Source organism: Phacochoerus africanus, chromosome 9 (genome assembly GCF_016906955.1).
Source record: "Phacochoerus africanus isolate WHEZ1 chromosome 9, ROS_Pafr_v1, whole genome shotgun sequence".
NCBI classification, from domain to species: Eukaryota; Metazoa; Chordata; class Mammalia; order Artiodactyla; family Suidae; genus Phacochoerus; species Phacochoerus africanus.
In genome coordinates this window covers 119,327,525-119,351,392 of record NC_062552.1, presented here as the reverse complement: position 1 = coordinate 119,351,392, position 23,868 = coordinate 119,327,525, and the positions used below count along the sequence as shown (strand labels likewise).

Here is a 23,868-nt window from a genome sequence, read left to right as displayed (position 1 = left end):
TGAGTTGGGTGCCTCCTCAGTCTGACCCTCTGGGGTTCACCCCCACCCCGGCCTCTGCATCAGTCGGGTGTGGGATGGGACATCCTGTTCTGACTCAGAAAGGAACCCCCTCCTTTTGCTTTCCTGACTCACTTCCTCATTTAGCTGCCGTTCTGCAGCATGGCACGGGCGCCGGAACCAGACAGTCCTGGGCTTGCTTAGACAGTAGCTGTCTGACCTGGGCAGGAGAGCCGGCTCCTCTGAGCCTCAGTTTCCCCATCTGTAAGGTGGCAGCGTCGCTCCTGCCTTGATGGCTGGTGGATAATGAATGAACCACACCTACCCAGCACCTGCCACACAGCAGGTAGCCTCCTACGTGGGAACTTTGGGTGACATTTTCCCAACCCGCAGGGGCCTCCTTTGACAGCTAGAGGTCAAGACTCATGATGACCTTGACTCCCACCCAGGGCAATCATAGCATCACAGATGATGGGGGTGGGGACAGGCTAGGAGCCAGCAGAACCCTCCTTACCCACCAATCGTTGGCGCCATGCGCGGCGGGGCACAGCTGCCAGTGCAGACACCGTGGGGAGGAATGGAGGCTGCTCCCCACAGCTCATCAGATGTTTGCATGTTTAGTCAGCTGTTGAGAAAACTCCCTGGACGTGAACTCTGGTTTGTTTGTTGAAGTGCAGGTTTCCAATAAAAAGGATGCCTTGGGATTAAACGGCACTTTACAAGGCGTTCTATGACCAAAGGGGCCAGGTCGCTAGAAGCCTTTACAGCTCCGTGTTAGTTCCAGACAATTGGTCAGACACTGCCCTCTTTGCTTGTGGGGCTGTCGCTGACCAGGGCATGCCACTCCCTTGCTCACAGACCCCCGCTGGCTCCCTGGCACCCACAGAGTTAAGTCAACCCGCCCCTTTGAATCCTGTGCTGCTCAGGCTCCCCTCTTGCCTCTCTGACACAGTTTCCTTTAACGATTCCCAAGCCCAGGCTGCAGCCTGAACTTGGCCTTGCTCTTGTCCACCTGCCAGCTCTTGCGCCTGCTGGTCCAGCAGCTTCTTATGCCCTTTCCCTCTTGTCTTCTTATCCAGACCGTGCTCACCCTGCACGTCTCAGCCAGCCTGTTAACCTTGGCACTGAACCTCTCGTTGGATCCCTAATCAGAATCATTGCTCAATTCTCAAGGCTCCGAGAGCTTCTCCTGTGCCGCTCCGTATGCGCACGTAACAGCCTCAGTCAGGGTCTGTGGCCACGCAGACCGTCTTCGTAGCCCGCAGCCTGCACCTGGCTCAGCCCTGGGCAGGTCCAGATGTTAAAAGTCCAATGGTCTTGGACTTGACTCCTTATCTCTTAACTACTTGGACCTTGGGCATAGCACAAAACTCCCCCATCTCCGTGTCCTCATCTGGGAAATGGAAATGAATATTACGGCCTGTTGCTCAAGTGTAAAAAATAATTTTACAATTAACTTAGCAAGTGCTGTTGAAATGAAGTGCTGAGCTTCTCAGGGGGAGTATTTGTTTCTCACAGGGATGGCTGTTTCTATAGGTCTGTTTGAATGACTCTCTTGGTTTGGGGATTTTGTTTCTTTTTTTAAAAAATAGCTCTATTGAGATATAAGTCACAATATGCAGTTCACCTGTTGAAAGTGTACAATTCAAAATGCCTTTTAGTGTATTCACAGGGTTGCACAAACATCACCACCATCATTTTTCTTTTTTTCTCTTTTTTTCCTTCAGTAAAATTTTTCATTAAAATTTTTTTTCATATTTTATTTTATTTTATTATTTTTTATTACTCAATGAATGTATTACATTTGTAGTTATACAATGATATTTCTTACTTTTTCATGTTGTTATAACTACCCATAACTTTATTTTTTTATTACCCAATGAATGTATTACATTTATAGTTGTACCATGATATTTTTTACTTTTTCATGTTGTTATAACTACCCATAACTTTATTTTTTTTATTACTCAATGAATGTATTACATTTATAGTGGAACAATGACCATCACAATCCAGTTTTATAGGATTTCCATCCCACAACCCCAGCGTGTCCCCCACCCCCAGACTATCTCCTTTGGAAACCGTAAGTTTTTCAAAGACCACAATATGTTTAGCACATTTTAATTACTGCCCCCAAAGCCTGCACAATGCCCGATCCTCCCACGGCCCCTGCCCCCCACCCCCCAGTCCTAGGCTACCTCAATAGATTTACTTTCTGTCTCTACAGATCTGCCTGTTCTACACGTTCCATTTAAGCAGAATCATATAAAACGTGGTCCTTTGTGATTGGCTTCTTTCACTTAGCATCATATTTTCAAAGTTCACCTATGTTGTAGCCTCGCTGCTGTCCTTCTCCAGGCCAGCTGGCTCCAGGCCTGGGTAAAAGAGCAGATGAGACACAGCCCCTGCCCTTGAGAGCAACAGTCTAATGGCAAGACAAACACATCAGCAACAATCATGGAGCCCGTTGGGGTGTGCTGGGTGGCCCTGGCTACCAAGGGCTGCAGGTGCAAGGGGGCGGATGGCAAAACTCAGCTTTGCTGATAGGACCACAGGCCTGGCCCAGATGTGAACCCTTGCTCTGGGTGGTATTGGGAGGATGGTACGTTGAGCTGCATAATCGAGCCCCCGCAGAGAACTGACAGCTCTTGCATCTGCCATCCAGCGCCAGCTCTTTCTGACTCACATCCAACCAGCCCTAATGTGCTGACCAGGTGGCTGCTCATCACCTGTCTCCAGGTAAAACACCGTGCATGAAGGGAGGGCTCTGGAGCCAGCCTTCCCGCATTCCATCCCAGCTTTGCATTCTTTGGGCAAAGTTACTTAACCTCTCTGTGTTTTGCTTCCTTCTCTATAATACGAGGCTGATTATAACACCCACCTGGTAGGATATTTGTGTCTCTTTTTTTTTTTGTTTTTCTTGGCCGTGGCCTGCTGCGGCTTGATGTGGGATCTCAGTGCCCAGGCCACGGATTGAACCCGGGCTGCAGTAGTAAAAGCGCCGAATCTTAACCACCAGACCATCAGGCAACTCCCCTGCCCAGGGTATTTGTTTCTAAAGCACTATGAAGTGCTTTAGAGGATAGCCTGGCACAAAGAACCGGCTCTTGTGAAGGTCTCTGGTTATTACAGGTTGGAATTGTAGCTCGGAGGAGTGTAGCACTCACTCCAGTGTGTTAGGGCTGCTCCACAATTGGTTATTATAGCCCATGGCTATTACACGTTGTAACATGATGCAATTAGCCGTTAGGTTGCCGGGGGATCTTTGTAGTTCTGTGCATTTGAATGAGGCAGGGCTTCCTGACAGCCATTCTGTTTAAAGAAAAAAAAAAAAAAGTCTGGAGGTGAATCAGATGTGCCCCTTCTCTTCAAAACAACCTTCTAATGTAAGGCCCCTCCATCTCAGAGGCCATGCAAGTCAGGTGGTAATTCTTGCTCTCACTGGACCAAGGAGATTGGAGTTTGAGAGCCAGTTCATAGCAGAGCCTGCACTGGCATCCATCCTCCTTCAGCACATTCTGGGGCACGCTCCGGCCCCAACCCTCTGCCTGAAGGAAGGCTCTGCTTTGGGGGTTAACAGAGTCTGTGCTGATGTCAACCGCCCCGCCCCCATCCCCGCCTTCCTCAAGTTTCCCTGCACCTGCAGCATGTGTGTATCAAGGGCCAAATAAGGCTAGAGAGATGCTCTTTCTGGCTCCACACGTCTTCCTTTTCATAAAAGAGAACAGAACTATTACGAATCAACTAAAATAAAAATTTTAAAATAAAAACTTAAAAAAAAAGGAACCAAACTAACAAGTATAAAGTACCTACAAAGTGCCATTGAGGGAAAATATGAGTCTTTCTGTTTGCGAGCACCTACTATGTGTCAGTACCTGTCCCGGGTACCTTGATCAAGCTAGCAGTGATCACAACGGGCAAGGACCAGTCTGGATGCAGTTCATACTCAAATGAGAGGAGCCGTCTGAGGGCTCCGTGGCAACCGCTGACTCAGAATTGTTGATTTCCTTTCCTGATGCTAGGAGACCTGGCAGCAGCCACACGAGTTGTTGAGCAGATATCCGGGCCCCCTCTGAACCAGGGCCCTGCAGGAGCATGGCCTAAGGGCCTCATGGAACCACACTTTGGGAGCTCAGAGAGCTCCACCCACGTGTCAGGGACTCCTTTGGTTTATCTGTTTTTACCCCCTCTTTTTTTTTTTTTTTTCCCAGGGCTGTACCCGCGGCATATGGAGGTTCCCAGGCTAGGGGTCTAATTGGAGCTGTACCTGCGGGCCTACACCACAGCCACAGCAGCGCAGGATTCGAGCCATGTCTGTGACCTACATTACAGCTCATGGCAACATCGGATTCTTAACCCCAAGAGCAAGGCCAGGGATCGAACCTGCATCCTCAGGGATGCTAGTCAGATTTGTTAACTGCTGAGCCATGACGGGAACTCCTGTTTTTACACACTCCTGACTGATGGTTCAAGAAGTCTGCTGGCAGTGCCCTTGAAATTGGAGTAGGTTCCTATTGGCCCAGTGTCTTGCCATCACTCAGCTTCTTGCTCCCTTAGTCTCCAGCCAACAGGCTCAATGCTGGGCAACACCGTAGCCCTAAAGGAGGAGGTGCCTGGCAAGGGCTGAGTGCCATCTAATAATTGTCCTAAAGTACAAATGCGGAGGGAAAACATTAAAAAGACTGACCACAGAGGGGTCTGCGGGAATGGGAATGCTCACCCATTGCTGGTCAGAATGAAAAGAGGTGTGGCAGCTTCGGTTTGGCAGTTTCTTAAAAATGTAAACATACACCTACCATCTGATCCAGCCACTCCACTCCTAGGTATTTTTGCAAGAGAAATAAAGCATCTATGTCTATAAATTAGTGTTTAGAGCAGTTTTTTTTTCTTTTTATGCTTTTTAGGGCCACACTTGTGGCATATGGAGGTTCCCAGGCTAGGGGTCGATTTGGAGCTGTAGCTGCTGGCCTACACCACAGCTCACGGCAACGGCAACGCCAGATCCTTAACCCACTGAGCGAGGCCAGGGATCGAACCTGTGTCCTCATGGATACTAGTCAGATTCATTTCCGCTGAACCACTACAGGAACTCCAGAAGCTTGGTTTCTAATAGCCAAAAACTGTCCATCAGCAGGTGAGTGGATGACCAACCACTGGCCTCCACGTGCTATGGAATGTTACTCAACAACGAAAAGGGATAAACCATTTATTCAGGCAATGACATGGGTGAGTCTCAAAGTAATTATGTTGTGTGACAGAAGCCAGGACCCCACCAAAAAAAAAAAAAATACACACACACACACACACACACACCATATTATCCCATTTATGTAGAAACCTCCAGAAAATGCAAATGACAATAAGTGACAATAAGCACATCAGAGTTTAACTAGGGCAGGTGTGGGTAGGAGGGAGGGATTAGAAATGGGATCAGAAAACTTTTGGGGTGATGGGTATGTTATCTTGATTGGGGTGATGGCTTTAGGAGTATATATGTTAAAACATCAAATTGTGCAGTTGAAATGTGTTTATTGTTTATCAATTTGTACCCCCAATAAAGCCACTGAAAATAAAGGCCACCCCCTCTCCAATCAATACGCTGAAGCTGACACTGCCCTTTTCAGAGAATTTGCTTGTGCAAACATACTGTTTAACAGTAAACCATGAACAGGGAGGTCAAACCTTGGGATCTGTGACTACTCATTTTTCCTCACCTCCTAAACCCCAGTTTTCTCCTGAGAGGAAACTGATAATAGTACCTATGTCCTAGGGTTGTTGGGAAGAGAACCTGGGAAAATTCAGAGGGTTTAGGGAATATGGAGTAAGTGGCCCAGGGCCCTTGGGGACCCAAGGATGGGAGAGGTCATTTCTTTGGGAGTAGAGGAGGAAGCTGGAAAGGTTTTCCTTCTGAGTGGCTGGCTGTGAACTGAACCTCCAAAGAACAGGGAAGAGTCTAGAAGGAGGTGGGGGGGGGGCAGGGGGACCTACCAGGCGGAACTGAGCCGGGGAGGCAGCACTCAGACCCTAAGCTTCTAGACACTTTGCAGTGTGGTACAGTTGGCACATGGGGACCAGGAGCACCCTGGTGAGTCAGGGCCGGGAGGTTAGATGGGAGCCTCATCCTTGACGGTCCCCAAGGAATGCTGGTCTCATCCTCTAGGCCAGGGTTTCTCAGACTGGGATATGAGGAAGATTTCTCTAGGGACTAGGACTTCTGGGAGGAATTTTGAAATTTGTCATGTAATTAAATCAAAGCATATATGTGTGTGTGTGTACACATACACACACACACACATTTGGCCAAACCCACAGCATATGGAAGTTCTCAGGCCAGGGGTCGAATTCAAGCTGCAGCTGTGACCTATGCCACCACTGAGGCAACACTAGGTCTTTAACCCCCTGTGCCACAATGGGAACTCCACCCCTATATTTTGATGCAGTGCTTTTTTTTTTTTTTTTGTCTTTTTAGGGCTGTACCCATGGCATATGGAGGTTCCCAGGCTAGGGGTCCAATCGGAACTGCAGCTGCCAGCCTACACCACAGCCATAGCAATGCAGGATCCGAGCCACGTCTGTGACCCACACCCTCATGGCAACACCGCATCCTTAACCCACTGGTCAAGGCCAGGGATCGAACTAGTGTCCTCACGGATACTAGTTGGGTTCATTAACCACTGAGCCATGACGGAAGCTCCATGATGAAGTGCTTTTGAATTGAAAGACATTTCTACCTCGTAGAAAGCACCCCTTTCTGAAGTCCTTCCTAATCATAAGGGTTCTGAAAATATATTGTTGTGTAGCCATAATTTTCTTTTAAAAAAGGTGTGTTCATACGTTTTTCAGGTGCAAAGGCCACAGGAGGTGTGCATGGTCATGGTGGTTGAACCTGCTGCTTGGGCAGAGGTGCTGTCAGTCCAGGGAGGAGGTGCTGGTTTCATGGGAGTTGCTGAGGCAGGTAGGGGCGGTCTGGTGGGTTCAGGGGTGACTGCTGGATCACTCCTCTGGGGAAAATACCTACCTGAAGAGAAAATGTGAAGGGCTGGGGGCCTGGCATGTGCCTCTGATTCCCAGAGCCAATAAGAGAGAGGCCTGGAGGGCGAGGCGTGGGGACATCTGCCACTATCATGCTGTCACAGACGATGCTGCCACGGGTCACTGGGGAAGGAAGAGGAGGGGAGACACAGGGACAAGGGGCCAACATCCCATCCTGGAAGTTCTACCTCATTGGCCAAGGAGGGGTCTTGGAGGCTGGAGCAGGACAAATGGAATTCTCTCTGGTGGGGACCGGAACCTTGCAGATTTCATCTACAAGGTGTTTGGGAGTGTGGCTGGTGTTTCCACTGCCGAGGCGTGGGCTTGGGCCACGACCCGCAGTGGGAAAAACCAACAGGGGCCTACAGTTTCTGGATCAGGTCGGCTGGGCATCGTTGATTGGCCTGCCCAGCTTCACACCCGCGGTCCACCAGCCAGGCCTGGACGAGTCCCCTGACGCCCTGCCCACTGCTCTCTGACCCACAGCTGACGGCCAGTCCCACTCCCCTACCTCCAATCCGACCACCCTGCCAGCAACCCGCTGGGACTACAGCCCGGGACTCCAGGAAGGAAGCGCCTCAGGACTCCTGCAGTGAGCCCTCCCCCTTTGTGGCCTCTGATTGGCTGCCCTCCTGGCAGCTTGAACCAATCACATTTGGGCCCGAGGAGTTGAGGCCCCACCCCATGGAGACACCTGCCCTGCCTCAGGGATGCCTGTTCCATGGAGCAGCTGGCCTTCTCCTCCTGTACCTGCGTCCCACCCCTCATTCTCTCCTAGTTGTCCCGTGTATCCTCCCTTCTCCCAAGGCATTCATACCTGACTGTGCTTTGCAAAAAAAGCCAGCGTTTCCTGAGTAGAAATCCTCGTCTTTCCAGGGAGGAAATCTAGCGTCTTCCACATTGAGCCTTTTGATGGAGACTATGTGTTCAGTTAATTTTTTTTTTTTTTGTCATTTTTTGGCCGCCCCGCGGCCTATGGAGCTCCCGGGCCAGGGATCAGGTCGGAGCCACCTTAGTGACCTGATCTGCAGCTGCGGCAATGCCGGATCCCTAACCCACTGTGTTGGGCTGGAGCGGGAATCGAACCCCTTGTCTCAGAAGCTCCCAAGACTCCGTGGATCCCCTTGAACCAGAAATGCTGTTTTATAGTCAGCTCTCTGGGGAAAGCAGTGAGGCAGCCAGAGAGCAGTGGGTTTTCACTACCAAGTACAAATTTTTCAGTGATGGCAGAGCTATTTGAGAGTCACTCTCAGGGCACTTGTCTTGAAAGAAGTCACGCCCTGTCCCTTTTGTGGCTGGAATTGTAAAGTGGACCCCACAACACTGGTACTAAGTGGGGTTTCTTGTTTACACACTTACAAGCCTGTGGACTAACAAGTGGGCTGGGGCGCCCTGCAGTCTGTGTGGCTTTGGTTTGGTCCCTTAATCTCTGCAAGCCTGTGGTTACCTCTGATGGGATGAAACCCAATAATTGTCCCCAACTCTAGATTCAGCTACCTTAGAGGGTGGTTGTAAGATTAAATAAGATGGTTTGAGGGTTCCTGGTCCAATGAACTATTAAGATGCTGATGGGCGTTTTGGTCCCTGCTTTTGACACACTTTGCCCTCAGAACCACCCTCTTGTGAATGCCAGAGAAGAGAGAATCACCCAGGGTCCTCCTGGTGCTTGAAGATGCTCTGAGCCAGGCCCCTTTGCAACATTGTCTGCAGTTAATAAGTGAACAAGAATGTTCCCAGAATGCACTTGGAATAGGCTTTGGGATTAAAACCAGCTGCCGGCTCAGTTCCTGAAATTCTGTTGGGTGTATGAGCGCGGTGGGAACGAGCAGGGTGGAAACTGTGTGTGGCGGGGCACAAATGAGTCACGGGAAAGGCAAGCGTGTCACAGGAAAGGGGATGTACCCTGTGCCAGGGTGCTGGGTCAGTTTGTGGCAGGATTCCCCCCAGCCAGGTTGGCGGAGCAGGGGCACAGAGCTGTAACTGCTCACAGGGGCCTGCCGTGGGAGCTGGGGTTTACTGGTGTCTGGATCTTGAAGGCTTCTGGGCTCCAGAGCAAAATTCCCTGGGGGGCAGCTGGGTTGGCACAGGGCCAGAATGGCTGGACACTGTTGGACCGAGGCTCCTGGAAGCTGGGGCCTCAGTTCATCGTCTCCAATTTTCTATTCTTGGGCTGAGGCCCAGATTTACAGCCTGCAGCCACCTTTCTGGAGCTTGGATGCTCGCCGAAGACGGCTGCCCCAGGTTCCCACATCGAGGGGACCGCTCTCAGTGGGGCTCTGGGGGGCACAGGCAGGGGCACAGAAGTCAGGTGGCACTGTGGTGTTTGAGAAAAAAAGCTCTGTGGCTTGTAGGTTAAGGACCCAACATAGTGTCCGTGAGGATGTGGGTTTGATCCCTTGCCTCTCTCAGTGGGTTAAGGATCTGGCGTTGCCGCAGCTGCAGCGTAGGTCCCAGATGTGGATCAGATCCAGTGTTGCTGTGGCTGTAGTGTAGGCTGGAAGCTCCGATTCCACGCCTAGACCGGGAGCTTCCATGTATCACAGGTGTGGCCGTAAGAAAAAAACCGAAAAGAAACAAACAAAAAACTACCTGATACTTAAATCTGTCTGATTTTGGTCAGTATTCTTAGTATCATTGGTCCTGTTTTCTCAACTATAAAGCAGGGATAAGTATCTCATTGGTCTTTCTAGGATAAATGAGTTATAATTGTAAGTCCTTCATCACAGAGTCAGGTACGTACAGAACGTCAGATACATGTGGGCTGTGACAATTTGTCAATCCTGGATCCACCACTTTCTGGCAGGCTCTTCACTTCACTGAGTCTGTTTCCATCTCTGTAAAATGGCACTAAGGCGTGTGATACTGCCCCACGGAGGTCACTGCCAACCCGACTTGGCCCCTCCCTTTGCTAGGGAGGGGTTTGGTTTCATGTTTTAGGCATGTCCCCTAATGGGACTTGGTTAGGTCCCAGGCAGAATTCTTGGAGCACGTGAATCACCAAATAGCACATGGTATTTGCACCATCCCAGAGAATTATTTTAATTGCCGTGGTGGTGCTGGAGGGCCTGAGGCAGGAGGCTTTCCCAGCCTGCTCCTTATGGAGTATCTACCCCCATCAGTGGCCCTGCAGAGCCAAGCAGCAGGGACTCCACCCTGCAGCTGCAGCCTCGACGGCCCAGCAAGGAGGGAGGAGGCGGAGGGCTGTAGTCCTACAGCCCCCAGGACACAGGGTTTGCTTCCACTGGAGGCTGACCAGGCAGGTGGTCAGTGTCAGGCACTTTTGTTGGTGCCAGTACCTTGTCCTCTGTCCTGCAAGGCTGGCACCCCCTCCTTCCCCCACCAGACCAAGTTGCAGCTTGGCCCATTGTTCAGGCTGCCCGGAGCAAAGACAGCCCTGGTGTCTGTTGCCAACTCCAGATGGGCAGTCTGTGTGGTCCTCCCCTGGGGAATCTCCTTCCGTCCTGTCCCCTGGGTCACAGGAGGGTCAGCTCCTGCGGGCTGCATCACCCAGGATCCCCTCTGCTGGCCCTGGGATTTCTCCAGCGACAGCCTCTTCGCCCAGCAGGGGTTATGCCTCCTTCGGGGCTCTAGCTTGTGCTGCTCAGAGGCTCCCATCGCCTCCTCCTTTGCTCCGTCCAGCCTCGGGGTCGAAGTGTCTGATCTCTGTGCCCCCTTTAGTCTCCTGGCAGCTTCTCTGCTCCTTCGCCCACGTGGAGCTGGGTCCCTCTGGTTCGCAGTTGGACTTGGAGTGGATTCACTCTGCCTGCGTGGACCCGTCCAGTTAGAATCACTGAGTAGTTCTGCCAGATGCACCCACGTGCAGTGGAGTCGGACTCGGCTTTGGAGGCAGTGTGGTCCAGTGAGATAGGCATGCCGGCTTTGGAATCCAGCAGAACAAGGTTCAAACCCCAGAGTGGCCCCATGCCCTGAACAGGTTACTCCAGCCTCAGTGGTCTTTGGGGTTTTTTTGTTTGTTTGTTTGTCTTTGTAGGGCCGCACATACGGCATATGGAAGTTTCCGGGCCAGGGGTCAATTTGGAGCTACAGCTGCCAGCCTACACCACAGCCACATCCACGCAGGATCCAAGCTGTGTCTTCGACCTACACCACAGCTCGTGGCAACACCGGCTCCTTAACCACATCCTCTCAGATACTAGTCAGACTCTTAACCCACTGAGCCACAACGGGAACTCTGCCTCAGTGGTCTTGTCTGCAACTGGGGACGGTGACGGTGGCCCTGACTACTGAGCACCTGGGGCAACTCATCCTGAGCAGGTGCCCGACAAGTCCCCTCAGATTCTAAGAGGAAGGTGCTGGGGGGGGTGGAGGAAGCTCTTCTGAAGTCCCCCCACATGTCTCCCCCACTGCCCCGCTCATCAGCCACAGCTCTCAGCCCGAAGAGGGGGGTTCCTGCTACCTGAGCTCTGCTGCCTCCTACGTGACCTACCTTTCAGGTAGGGGATGCCCAGAATGGGTAACCTGTAGACACGTGCTTAGCGTGACGTAGGCCTTTCATCCTTGTGGGAATGTCAGTCCCCTTCCCTGGCTGCTTGCTGCCTTTTTTTTTTTTTTTTTTTTAACTTTGTATCATGTTTCCTAGTCCCCTCTGTCCACTGCACACTTCTTTATAGCATTTTACCCTGAGCTGTCCCTAGGACTCTAACTCTCCCCTTTTGATGCTGTGGCTCAGGCCTGGAGCTCAGATTCTGGAAGCTTTTGGGCCTCCCCCCAGGGCAGCCTCATAGTTCATTTCTGGGGAAGCCATGTCCCCTCTGTGCCCATGGGTTTTGTCTGCTTCCCGTGGGCATGTCAGTCTCCAGGCTGCTGGCTTTGGACACAGGACCCATCGGAGCACATGCTCCGTCTCAAGTCTGCTTCTTTCCTCCTACGTTTGCCCTGACCCAGCTAGTCTGTCATCAGCGAAAAAAGATCACTTCTCTTCCAGCTGTCATTTGCGATAACCACACAGGAGGCTGAAAACCAAGGCTGTTTCCTTTCTAAATGTCTCCCCCGGCCGACCAGGGGCAGCCAGAGCCAGAAAGGGCCTACATCCTTTCTCTGGTTCCTTGGGAACAGTCCAGAGACACACCCGGAGCCCTGTTCCCTTACTGCCCACTGCCACACCCCAGGGCTGCTTCCCAAGAAGCTGGAAATGGAAACAGATTTTAAAAGAATGCCTGGGCACTTTTTTTTTTTTTTTCCGAAATGTTTGGAAAACGTGTAGTTCCAGGAAGTTCCCGTTATGGCACAGCAGAAACGAATCCAACTAGGATCCATGAGGATGTAGGCTCAATCCCTGGCCCTCCTCAGTGGGTTAGGGATCCAGCGTTGCTGTGAGCTGTGATGTAGGTTGCAGACAAGGCTCAGATCTCACGTGGCTGTGGCCATGGCATAGGCTGGCAGCTGCAGCTCCGATTCAGCCCCTAGCCTGAGAACTTCCATATGCCACAAGTATGGCCCTAAAAAGCAAGAACAAAAACAAAACAAAAATCGTAGTTGTGTTTTTTTTAATCCTTCCATTTTTAAAATCCTATGTCCATTCAACCAATGGACAAACAAACTTGCCACTGAATACCCACCTCCGACGCAGAGGGGCAGGCTGGCCACGCCCGTTCCCACAGCCTCCCTTCATGGTCCTGCCTTCATGCAGCTGCAAACTCAGTCTCTGGACTGACCCTTCCCCCACCCCACCCCCCTGCACCCCTCCACACACACACCCCTGCCCCCACCAGCAAGGCCTTCCATTCTGCACAAATCCCAGCCAGGGCAACTGGGCTGAATCTCAGAAACAGTCTTGTCACACCGCCACCTGAGCCCATATTGGCTACCGATCAGGACCCGTCCAGCCTCCTGGACGTGGCTCTGGGGCTCTGATCTGGCTCTTACTGCCCACCCTGGCTTCCCCTGTTGCCTACCCCATCCTCTGCTCCAGCCTCCCCATCCCCCAAGTGTGTCCAGAACCTCCCCGGTACCCTCAGTATGCAAAGCCCCCCCAACTCAGCCTGTGCTCCCCTCTCTCAAAGCTCTCTTTGGCCCCCCTCACTGGACACGGAGCCCCACTGGCCAGAGCCCTACCTGGTCCACCTGAATCCTCAGAGAATAAAGCTGTTGAGACGCTCAGATGCCTTAACTCCAGCCCGTAACTCCTATTCCTACGCCAAACCCAGCCTGGGGACGGGGCAAGAGCCACTATCTGGATGCAGGTTCCTAGGAAGGAAAGTCCTCCCCCTGACACCAGAGGAATTTGGGTTAAAGAAGAACTGCTTCCAAGTGTGGAGTGTGTTCCGGGTGCCGGGTGGGAGGTTTCTCATTGGTCGTCTAGGTGTCATTCCCATGCTGTGGCTGAGCTTATGTCCCGCCCCCCAACCCCACATTCACATGCTGGAATCCTGAGTCCCACTGTGATGCTGTTAGGAGTTAGGGCGTTTGGGAGGTGATTCGAACATGAGGGCAGAGCACTCGTGAATGAGATTAAGGACACCCCCCAGGGCTTCCTAACCCCTTCCTCCACGCGAAGATACAAGGAGAGGACTTCCCATCATGGCTCAGTGGTAACAACCTGACTAGTATCCAAGAAGACTCGGGTTCGATCCCTGGCCTCGCTCAGTGGGTTAAGGATCTGGCATGGCCGTAAGCTACAGTGTAGGTTGCAGACATGGATCGGATCATTGCTATGGCTGTGGCATAGGCTGGGAACTTCCATATGCTGCAAGTGTGGCCCTAAAAAGAAAGAAAAGGAAAAAAAATACAATGAGAAATCTGCAGTCAGGAAAAGGGTCATCTGACCATGTTGGCACCCGGATCTCAACCCCCAGCCTCCAGAACTGTGAGAAGGAAATTTCTGCCACTTATAAGCCCACCCAGCCTGTGATATTTTATTATGGGCGCCCAGCCTGTTTCCAGAGGAGATGGTCAGGTGTCACACAGCTAGTGAATAGTGGACCCCAGACCACCAGTTATAGGTCCTTCTGGCCTCAACGGCCATCCAATCCAGGACCCATGTCTGTGGGTCACTTAGACAGCGAGCCTTGCCTGCTGGCCACCGTGCAGTGCTAGTTGTAGGCTTGGACCATCTAAAACTGGGGCCAATTAACTACAGCCCATAGGCCACACCCGACTAGCGGTCTGTTTCAGTACAGTCAGTGAATGTGACATTGATCTTATTATTATTATTATTATTTTGGCTGCACGCATACACGGGGAAATTCTCAGGCCAGGGATCAAACCCAAGCCACAGCAGTGACAATGCTGGATCCTTTTTTTTTCTTTTGAGGCCCACACCTGTGGCATATAGGAGTTCTCAGGCTAGGGGGTGGAATTGGAGCCAAAGCCACAGGCCTATGCCATGGCCATAGCAATGCCAGAGCTGAGCTACATCCGAAACCTACACCACCGCTGGCAGCAACTCCAGATCCTTTACCCACTGAACGAGGCCTGGAGTCAAACCCACATCCCCTTGGATACTAGCTGGATTCTTAACCCACTGAGAAACCAGGGAACCCCTTTAAGGGCTGTAAAATTTAAAAAGAATATGCAACAGAGATGGTATGTGGCCTATAAAGTCTAAAGCTATTTATTCCTCCACCCTTTACAAAAGAAGTATACCTCCTGCTGATCTAAAACCTCCCAGGACCCTCTCCTTTGGAGATTACATGGGGTCTGGGGGGCCACTGATCTCAGTCTGCCTTGGGGGGGCCGCGATGCGGGAATGGCTGCTCTGAGCTGGCCCAGGAGGGCACCGTGGGGAGAGAAGGGGGCCAGGGCCTGGGCTAGGCTGACAGTCTGAGGGCAGAGGCAGGTCCCTAGGCCCAGCTTGGGGCTGGGATTGGTGGGGCTCTCAGATATCTCAGTACTGAGGACCCTCTCAAGTCACAACCTCAAAGGCCCTGAGAGACCCTCTGTTCAACACTCACCGTGTGCAGATGGGGAAACTGAGGCCGGGGGTGGGGGGCGGGGCAGAGGATCATGCTCAGAATGAATGTGCAGATTCCAAGCCAGGGGCTCTATCTCCTACTTTCCCTGCCACATTGTGGAAGGCTGCCCACCTGGCTCGACCCCACACTGCAGGTTGTGTCCTTGGCTTATTTGTTCCTTCCATGGGCATTAATGAAGGGCTGGTGACCTGACTCACCAGCCCTGGGTACAGCAGTGGAAAGGCAGAAGAGGGGAGGCGGGCCTACCCAGAAAATGGACTTGGTGGTCACAGATGCTCTGGGGAGGGGCTTGGTTCTTGCAGAGAGGGACAGAGGTCGCAGTCTTGGCTGCATCAGAGATGGGGCTGCGTGCTAAGATCTGTGTGTCTGCCGTGGGACTGGGTGTGAGGCGGTGCAGGGGAATGCAAGGCTGGAAACAGAGTCATGATGGGGCTTAGGGGCCATTCAGGAGACTGTGCCACCACAGGCCTTGTCAGTAGGGCCACGGCCGGCTCAACTTGTGTTTAGAAAGCCCCCCCGGCTGCCTGGAGGAGGGATGGGAAAAGGGCCAGAGGGCTCCTGGAGTCACTGAGGACATAGAGGGAAGCCCACGAGGCTCCTGGCAAGGGATGCTAAGGGGGTGTCTTCCTGGTCCATGAGCCGATTGTGAGTGGGCTTTTCTTGAGCTGCTTTTTTTGGGGGGGGGGGCAGCACCTGCAGCATATGGAAGTTCCCAGGCTAGGGGTCTAATTGGAGTTGTAGCCTCTGACCTACGCCACAGCCACAGCCACACCAGATCTGAGCCGCATCTGCAACCTACACCACAGCTCATGGCAACACCAGATCCTTAACCCACTGAGCAAGGCCAGGGATCGAACCCACAACCTCATGGTTCCTAGTTGGATTCGTTAACCACTGAGCCATGAAGGGAACTCCCACGTGTACACATATATTCTTTTTCTCACATTAGCCTCTGTCATATTCTATCACAAGTGACTGGATATAGTTCCCTAACTTTAAGCTTTTAAACTCGTGTAAGGAAACAGACTCTCCTTTCCTCTGGCTGTTTGAGGCTCAATACAGGATTCTTATCCAGGTCCAGGGACTGACAGGGGGCTTCAGATAGGGTTGCTACCAATCTCTAACTGATGTCAATTTCTTCAGTTTTGCAGGAGGTCAAACCAAAACCAAAACCAAGCCCTCTCTGCCGTTGGCAGTGGCTATAAGGTTGTCACATACATTTTTTTTTTTTTGGTCTTTTTAGGGCTGCATCCATGGCATAAAGAGGTTCCCAGGTCAAATCAGAGCTATAGCCACTGGCCTACGACAGAGCCACAGCAACTTGGGATTGAATCTGCATCCAGACGGATGCTAGTCGGATTCATTTCCCCTGAGCCAAGACAGGAACTCCATGTCACATACATTTTATGTCACCTTGCCATTTAAATACCGTGAAATGTGGCTTATGCCCGTCACTGTTTCAAAATTCTGGTAGTTGTGAGGCCCATTGCATTAGATCTTGTGATTTCTTGTGTTCACGAGGAAGTGTGTGTGTGTAGCATGAGTTTGATTTGTTGTGTGTTGATACCTATTTTTTTTTGTTGTTTTTTAAAGTTTTATTGAAATTTAGTTGATTTACAAGAATGTGATGATTTCTAGTGCACGACACGGAGATTGAGTTGTCCTGTACACACTTGTCCCCTCTCTTTCAGCGATGCCTGTGTTTTAATGGGATTGGTGTCCTTTGCAGTCCTCACACGTCACTCTCTGCATTTAAAGCCTTTGTTTGGAGGGGGTCCACGGGAAAAGCTAAGCAACCACCCCCTCCCCTCAAACACCCCCACTCTGGCCTGCAGCGCCTCCACCTGCAGCCCATACACGTGTTTGTTGGGCAGCTTTGCTTTAGGAGCTCCTTTCTTTCTGTTTTCATTTTTTTTTTTTTTTTGGTCTTTTTAGGGCCCCCCCTGTGGCATATGGAAGCTCCCAGACTAGGGGTCGAATTGGAGCTGCAGCTGCCGGCCTACACCCCAGCCACAGCCACACCAAATCTGAGCAACGTCTGCGACCTACACAACACTCACAGCAATGCCGGATCCTTAACCTGCTACGCGAGGCCAGGGATCGAACCTGAGACCTCCTGGATACTAGTGGATTTTGTTAACGCTGGGCCACAATGGGAACTCTTCTAGGAGGTTTTTAAGACAAGGGTGGTATCTGCTTATTTGCCACTGTGGTTGTAGCATGAGGCCGAGCTTCATTCCTGTGTATTTCAGTGAATGGGAAAGAAGTGGTTTGGCAGAACCAGCCAAGAGCCCCCAGTCGCCAAGCTCACAGTTAGTGACCCCAGCTCTGAGGTTAGAGGTCCCCGAACCGAGGCCGACCCGTGGGTCTGAAGCCCTCCCGAGTTGCGCCCTGCCCCGCTGGACTCCAGTGTTCCATCAACATACCTCTGGGTCCAAAACCCAGGCCCTGGGCACTGCCAGCTGGAAGAAGGTTCTCCGCAAGCTCGCTGCCTTGTGGTGCTTAGAGCTTCGGCGTCGTGTCATCTGCAACCCTGCGCGCCGGTTTTCTGCACCTCCCATTCATGGCTTTGTTAAAAAATAAAAGCCGAGCTTTTGGAAACCAGTCAAGTCACACACTAGACAAGAAATTAAAGCCACAAGGAATCAATTTAAACGCTTGCAAATGCTCATGTGCTTTTCAAACGAAGCATTCAAAGGCAGGAGGCGTGGCTTCAGGGGCCATCAAAACAGCTCTGGAAGGAAAACAGCGCGCTGGGAGCCTGAGCTCTGAGCTGCAAGCCCCGGTCTCAGAGAGAAGCCCACCCTGGGTCACCCAGCCCCTTTCTCTTGCTGGTGACATCCTTACCCCGAAGTCCTACATTCTGAGGGCAGAGCTGTCCTGGGTGGGGCCTGGGGAGGTGAGAGCGTGGCCCAGATTCCCACCTGAGGACTGAGAAAGAAAGGCCAAAAAAGATTCAGCCAATGTTAAGAAATTGGTTGGTTTTTTCCTGTTTTTTTTTTTGTTGTTTTTTTAAGTGATGATTGCCCTTTCTGGGAAATTCACAAAGTGCCTAAGAGGAAAAAGAAGGAAATGGAAATAACTCCAACTGTGATTTCATTAACCAGACAATGGTCCTTAACCAAGGGGACTCCAAGGGTATCATGCCAGGAAAAGAGAGGCCTGAGGCCACAGGGGTGGTGCTCCAGCCACCTGTCCACACCCCTCTCTCCAGCTCAATCACTTGGGCATCGCAGTGGCAAGACTTCCCAGCCTTTTTCGAGGATTTTAGTTTTTTTGTGGTCATTTGTGTTTTGTTTTTATTAGCTATAGAGCTGTGACTACTAAATGTAAATTTTGTTGCATTTTCGGTATTATCTTTATGGTCTAAGCACATCACAAATTCCTCTCAACCCTTTTTGTTGACTGCATGACATTCCCAAGAGCAAGTGTGTGTGGTTCTTTTTTTTTTTTTTTTTTGGTGGCAAAACCCAGGATTGAACCAGAAGCATGTGTGATTCTTTTTTTTTTTTTTTTGTCTTTTTGCTATTTCTTGGGCCGCTCCCGCAGCATATAGAGGTTCCCAGGCTAGGGGTCGAATCCTGAGCTGTATCCACCGGCCTACGCCAGAGCCACGGCAACGCAGGATCTGAGCTGCGTCTGTAACCTATACCATAGCTCACGGCAACGCCAGATCCTTAACCCACTGAGCAGGGCCAGGGACCGAACCCGCAACCTCATGGTTCCTAGTCGGATTCGTTAACCACTGCGCCACTACGGGAACTCCTGATTCTTAACTAATTTCTTATTATTGGGCATCTCTGGGTTTTAGTTTTGTTTTGTTATTTTAATTGGGGCATTTTTTTTTTTGGTTGTACCTGCATCATATGAAAGTTCGTGGGCCAGGGATCAAACCTGTACCATAGCAGCAACCCGAGCTGCTGCAGTGACAACACCGGATTCTTAACCTGATGCACCACAAGGGAACTCCCAGGTTCTGGTTTTGTTTTGTTTTGCCATTTTAACCAAGGCTGTGCTTGGTTTGGGTGCATGAAACTTTATACCAATTCTGGGCTATTTCGGTATTGGTGGAGGGCTTACCCTGTGCAAGGCATTATGGGAGATTGGAGGCTAAGCCAGACGCAATCCCTTCACTTAAGATGCAGATATAAATAACTTTAATCCAAAGTCAGTTATAGTTGCCATAAGCAGACAACTAGAACTGAAACACAGAAGAGTTTTTCCTGGGCTTAAGAGGATTTTAAGAAAGTTACAGGAGAAAACCTGAGACTTTGCACCTGCAGCTAGAAGGTAAGGGTGAGGGAGGAGGGGGCGAGGGAGCAAAGGGCTTGGTTTAGCTGGGGGACCTGTGCCAGGAAGCAGGTGGTCCCATCGTAGAGGCCAAGTCAGTTGATTGTCATTGGCTGCAGGAGGCAGGTGGCACGTAGTTCAGTGGGAACACTTAGCAGTAATGGCCGTGGACTCCAGTTGGTGGAGAAGTAGTGACAAGACACCAGGCTGGCAGGACCGTCCCCAGCCTGAGATGGGACTAACTTTAGGTGAAGTTCAGGGGCTGGTGTCAGCCGGGCTGATGGCCAAAAATTGTGTTTCTTGGAGTGTCCGCTGTGGCGCAGGGGAAACAAATCCAACTGGTACCCATGAGGATGCAGGTTCGATCCCTGGCTTGGGTTGGTGAGTTAAGGGTCTGGCATTGTCATGAGCTGTGGTATGTGGTCGGAGATGCAGCTGGGACCTGGCATGGCTGTGGCTGTGGCCAGCAGCTGTGGCTCCGATTTGACCCCTAGCCTGGGAACCTCTACATGCCCGTGGGTGTGGCCCTAAAAACAATTGTCTTTCTTAAGTTGAGGCTTTTTGATCCATTCAGATCAAGATTGTATACCTGTCAGAGACATCTCAGATTGTGTGTGTCTTAGGAACCGCTTTTGGAGGGATTGCAAACCAAAGACACAGAAGAGAGCTGCCCCCATGTGCCAGGGTAGCATTGGAGGGGAGCAGGGAAGCTGAGACAAGGTGAACCTTGGCCAAGCCAGCACCCCGGGCCGGCTCTCCCTGCTCAGCCCCTGCAGAGGGCAGACCTGTTTTCCTTCTCTGCCCGTTCCCAGTCCTTTGGCTCTCCGACAAACACAATCGCCTCTGGCTGTGGCACGGAACATCTGAGCATCAGGCGGGTTTTGGGGGTGGGGCTGGACTTCTCAGGCTTCCCCACCCTCGCAGCCCCATCAGTGGGCCTGGGGCCTCTCTCAGTCCCTCCCCCTCATGCTCCACTGTCTACCTGATCTCATGTGGTCCTGTCTTCAGCCCCCGCAGGTGCCATGACTCAGCAGCCCCAGGAGGGCTTCGACAGGAGCGTGGAGGATGCCCGGGAGTGGATGAAGGCTGTGCAGGAGCGGCTGCAGGTCAATGACAACACCCAGGGACCCCGCGCAGCCCTGGAGGCCAGACTTCGGGAGACCGAGGTATGCGGAGACCGCGGCCTTGGATGCCCCATGGCCTTGGCCGTGTCCCTTCCTCTCAGGCCTCAAGTTTCCTAACTGTTAAGTGGATTGGACCAGTGTTTCCCAAAATTGGATGTGTTCGAATCTCAGGTTTAAATGCAGATTCTGATCCAGGAGGGGGGGTGGACCAGAGATGGGACATTTCTGACTCGCTCACAACAAGGCCATTTGCTGCCAGTCCTAGGACCGCATTGTCATACTAAGGATCTAGAACGCGCCCTCTGACTCTCCATCAGAGTCAGACGGGACCTGCAGACAGGTCGGTCCCCACCCCCAGCCCGCTCAGGCCCTGCTTCCTGCCCCTTCTCTGCTTCTCTGTGGCTGAGGTCCCTGCCTTGGCTTTTCCAGGACTGGACTCTGGCTCTACCCGCCATCTGGCGCAAGGCAGCGGCTCAGAGCATGTGGTGCTATCCTGACTGGAAGTGCCTGGCCCAGCCTCGTGGTGCCCCCATCCGAGGGCATTGGTTCCAGGCCAGGGGCAAGGCGGGGAGAGCACTGGACTGAGAGTCAGAGACCTGGCTTATAGTCTCGGTGCTGATGCTAAAGTGCTGTGTGACCTTGGCCACATCCCTGTCCCTCTCTGGGCCTCAGTGTCCCGTCTGTAGGTAAAGCAATTGACTTCACGTCTCTAGAGTCACATCTATTAGGACAGTCCACGATTCTGATTTATCACCTAGCAATCACCTTGCTTTACTTTAAGGGGGGCCTTACCCCCCACTGCACAAGCTGAGCCCCTGACAGGCTGGAAACAGAGCTGACCCCAAAGCCACTTTCCTGTGTGTTTTCTTTCTTTTGTTCATTTTTTTTTTGAGCTGTTTTGTCATTTTTTTTTTTTAATTTTATTGAAAATGTTGGAGTTCCTGTCGTGGCTCACTTGTTAACAAACCTGACTAGTATCCATAAGGATGTGGGTTCGATCCCTGGCCTCGCTCATTGGGTTAAGGATCCAGCGTTGCTATGGCTGTGGTGTAGGCCGGCAGGTGCAGCTCCAATGCGATGTCTAGCCTGGGAACCTCCATATGCTGAGAGTGTGGCCCTAAAAAGCCAAAAAAAAAAAAAAAAAACGAAAGGAAGGAAGGGAAAGAGAGAGAAAGAGAGAGAGAGAGAGAGAGAAAGAAAGGAAGAAAGAAAGAAAAAAAAAGACAAGACAAGACTACTGCTCTTTTGGGGAGTGGACAGTTAGCATTAAGAATGCATATCACCTTTTGGGGTAATGGTTTAAACATTTTGAAGGGGGACCCAGGCTCTGCATTTGAAATGGGGAGACTGTGGCTTGGATCGGCCCCGTGACTTCTCCAAGTTGAAAAGGTCTCTGAGTAGGAGATTCCACCCAGCAATTCCGGTCTCCCGACTCCTATCAGATGAGCTTTCTGCTTCCCTGAAACATCGTGTGTTTCTGTAAAATGCGCCTGCCAGGGTCAGGGAACGGGGTGTTCCAGTTTCTTCGACATTCCATTCAGTAGAACCACTCACTGGACTGCAGAGAGGACAGGCTTTGGAGTCTGGATGTCCTGGGTTCAAATCCCAGCTCTGCTTTTTTCTGGCCCTATGACCCTGCTGGCTCTCCTTTCGCTTCCCTTCTAGAGCTGGTGATGCTGATTTTCTCAGGGTGCTGACTTGAGGGGTCTGGGAACCACAGCAGGTGCTCAGTAGGGGGTGGCTTTGTTGCCGATGGGTGCTGGGGCAGGGAAAGCCCTGTGCAGCCTGTACGGCGGATATAAATGACCCGCATTGGCAGTGACCATAGCGGCCTCTCTGGTCCCCTCCCCCCGCCCACCCCCACTCCCCTCCAGCGTTTTATGGCATTTCCTGCCATCGCATTTGCCCTCAGATAGTCCTCAGTGCTTTATTGGCCGGACCCTGTGGGTCTGAGCCCCTCCATTTAAGTCACATTTTCCATCTGCCTCCCCTGTGCCCGCCCTTGAACCTGGGCCTTGGGAAGTCAGGTGATGGTGCCTGGTCCCTGCCCTCGGGGTCCCCCTCCCAGGTAGGTGAGGGCAGGCCCGCATCCCCCAGGGGGAGACGTCCCCCATCCCCACTCGGCCCTCCTCCTGGTGCGGCGCCATCCGAGCTCGTCCCAGCCGGGACCACTTGTCTGTTATAACAACCATGATGCTTGATGCCGCTGGTTAGAGCCCGGCCCAGGGGCCCATCACGGCAGAAGGGAGCCGGGGCTGCTCTTGAGTGGCCCAGTCAGAGGCTGCTCATCTGGGGAGTGAAGTGAGCAGAGAACCGGGGCAGTCTGGGAGCCCCAAGGAGGTCACGTGCCCCGGCCTAAGGGATCAGAAGCCTCTGGGAACAAGTGACTTTACTGCGGAGGTTTGAATGAGGAGTTAGCGAGCTTGAGGGGGTGCTAGGGGGATGGGGAGGGAGAAGGAACAGCATAGGAAGGGCACTGGAGGTGGACATCCCGACGAGGTGGGTATGGGGCTAGCATTGGGGTCCCCCAACGAGGTTGGTGTTGGGGTACCATTGACCTTGAGGCAGAAGCAGGGGACAGGGCCAGAAGGGTGGGCAAGGGTCAGAGGTGACAGCCTGGAACCTCAAGCCAAGGAGGTGGAACCCCTCTTCTGTAACAGAGGGGATGACGGGTTGGAGATTTGGAAGGTCCGAGTCGAAGGGAAGGGGCAAGGCCGGCGGGGAGAGGAGTTGACCGCGAAAGCCCCTCTGGCTGTCAGACGACCTTTGTCCCATTGTCATTACTGTTGTCACCAATGGTCATTTACCAAGCCTCTGCCGTCCCTGGGAGGAGGGATCCGACGGTCATTCAGCACCTATTATGTTCTCAAGGCTGCACTAGCAGCTTTCATGCTTCTGTCCTTGCACAGTGGTTAACGAATCCGACTAGGAACCATGAGGTTGTGGGTTCAATTCCTGGCCTCGCTCAGTGGGTTGAGGATCCGGCGTTGCTGTGAGCTGTGGTGTAGGTCGCAGACTCGGCTCAGATCCCACGTTGCTGTGGCTGTGGTATAGGCTGGCAGCTGCAGCTCTGATTAGACCCCTAGGCTGGGAACCTCCATATGCCTTGGGTGCAGCCCAAGAAAAGACAAAAATAATAATAATAATTTCACAAAAGCGCTGTGGACTGTGGGGTATTGTCCTCACTTTTCAATAGTGAAATGGATCCCTAGACACAGGGACGGGCCAGAATTCCAGGAACTGACCTTGTCCGGGCAGTGAAGGGGGTGAGGCACACCCTAGGCTCAGGTTCAGGGCATTATGGGGACAAGCATGCCTGTAATCCAGCAGCCACAGGCTCAAGGATGATGCGCATCCCTAACTTGGATCTCGTTATTCTCCTCCTCTAAAATCTTCCATGGCTCCCCAGTGGCCCCCAGAGAAAACCTAGAGCTTCAGCTGGCATTGCAAGTCCTCCGCTGCCTATCTCTGCGCCCGTGCTCTCCAGCCTC

General features: G+C 52.1%; 1 protein-coding gene across 3 annotated transcripts in view; it reads left to right on the top strand.

Annotated features, from left to right (window-relative positions):
• Positions 1-23,868, top strand: part of SYNE3 (spectrin repeat containing nuclear envelope family member 3) — a 99,851-nt gene that overhangs the window by 20,449 nt on the left and 55,534 nt on the right. For 2 of the 3 annotated variants that reach the window (XM_047794491.1, XM_047794493.1), the window contains exons 2-3: positions 6,841-6,952; positions 20,262-20,419. In XM_047794491.1, the coding sequence (XP_047650447.1) occupies positions 6,865-6,952; positions 20,262-20,419 (246 nt within the window). In that variant the 5' untranslated portion in view covers positions 6,841-6,864. The remainder of the gene's footprint in view (positions 1-6,840; positions 6,953-20,261; positions 20,420-23,868) is intronic. The other variant, XM_047794492.1, reaches the window with a different exon arrangement.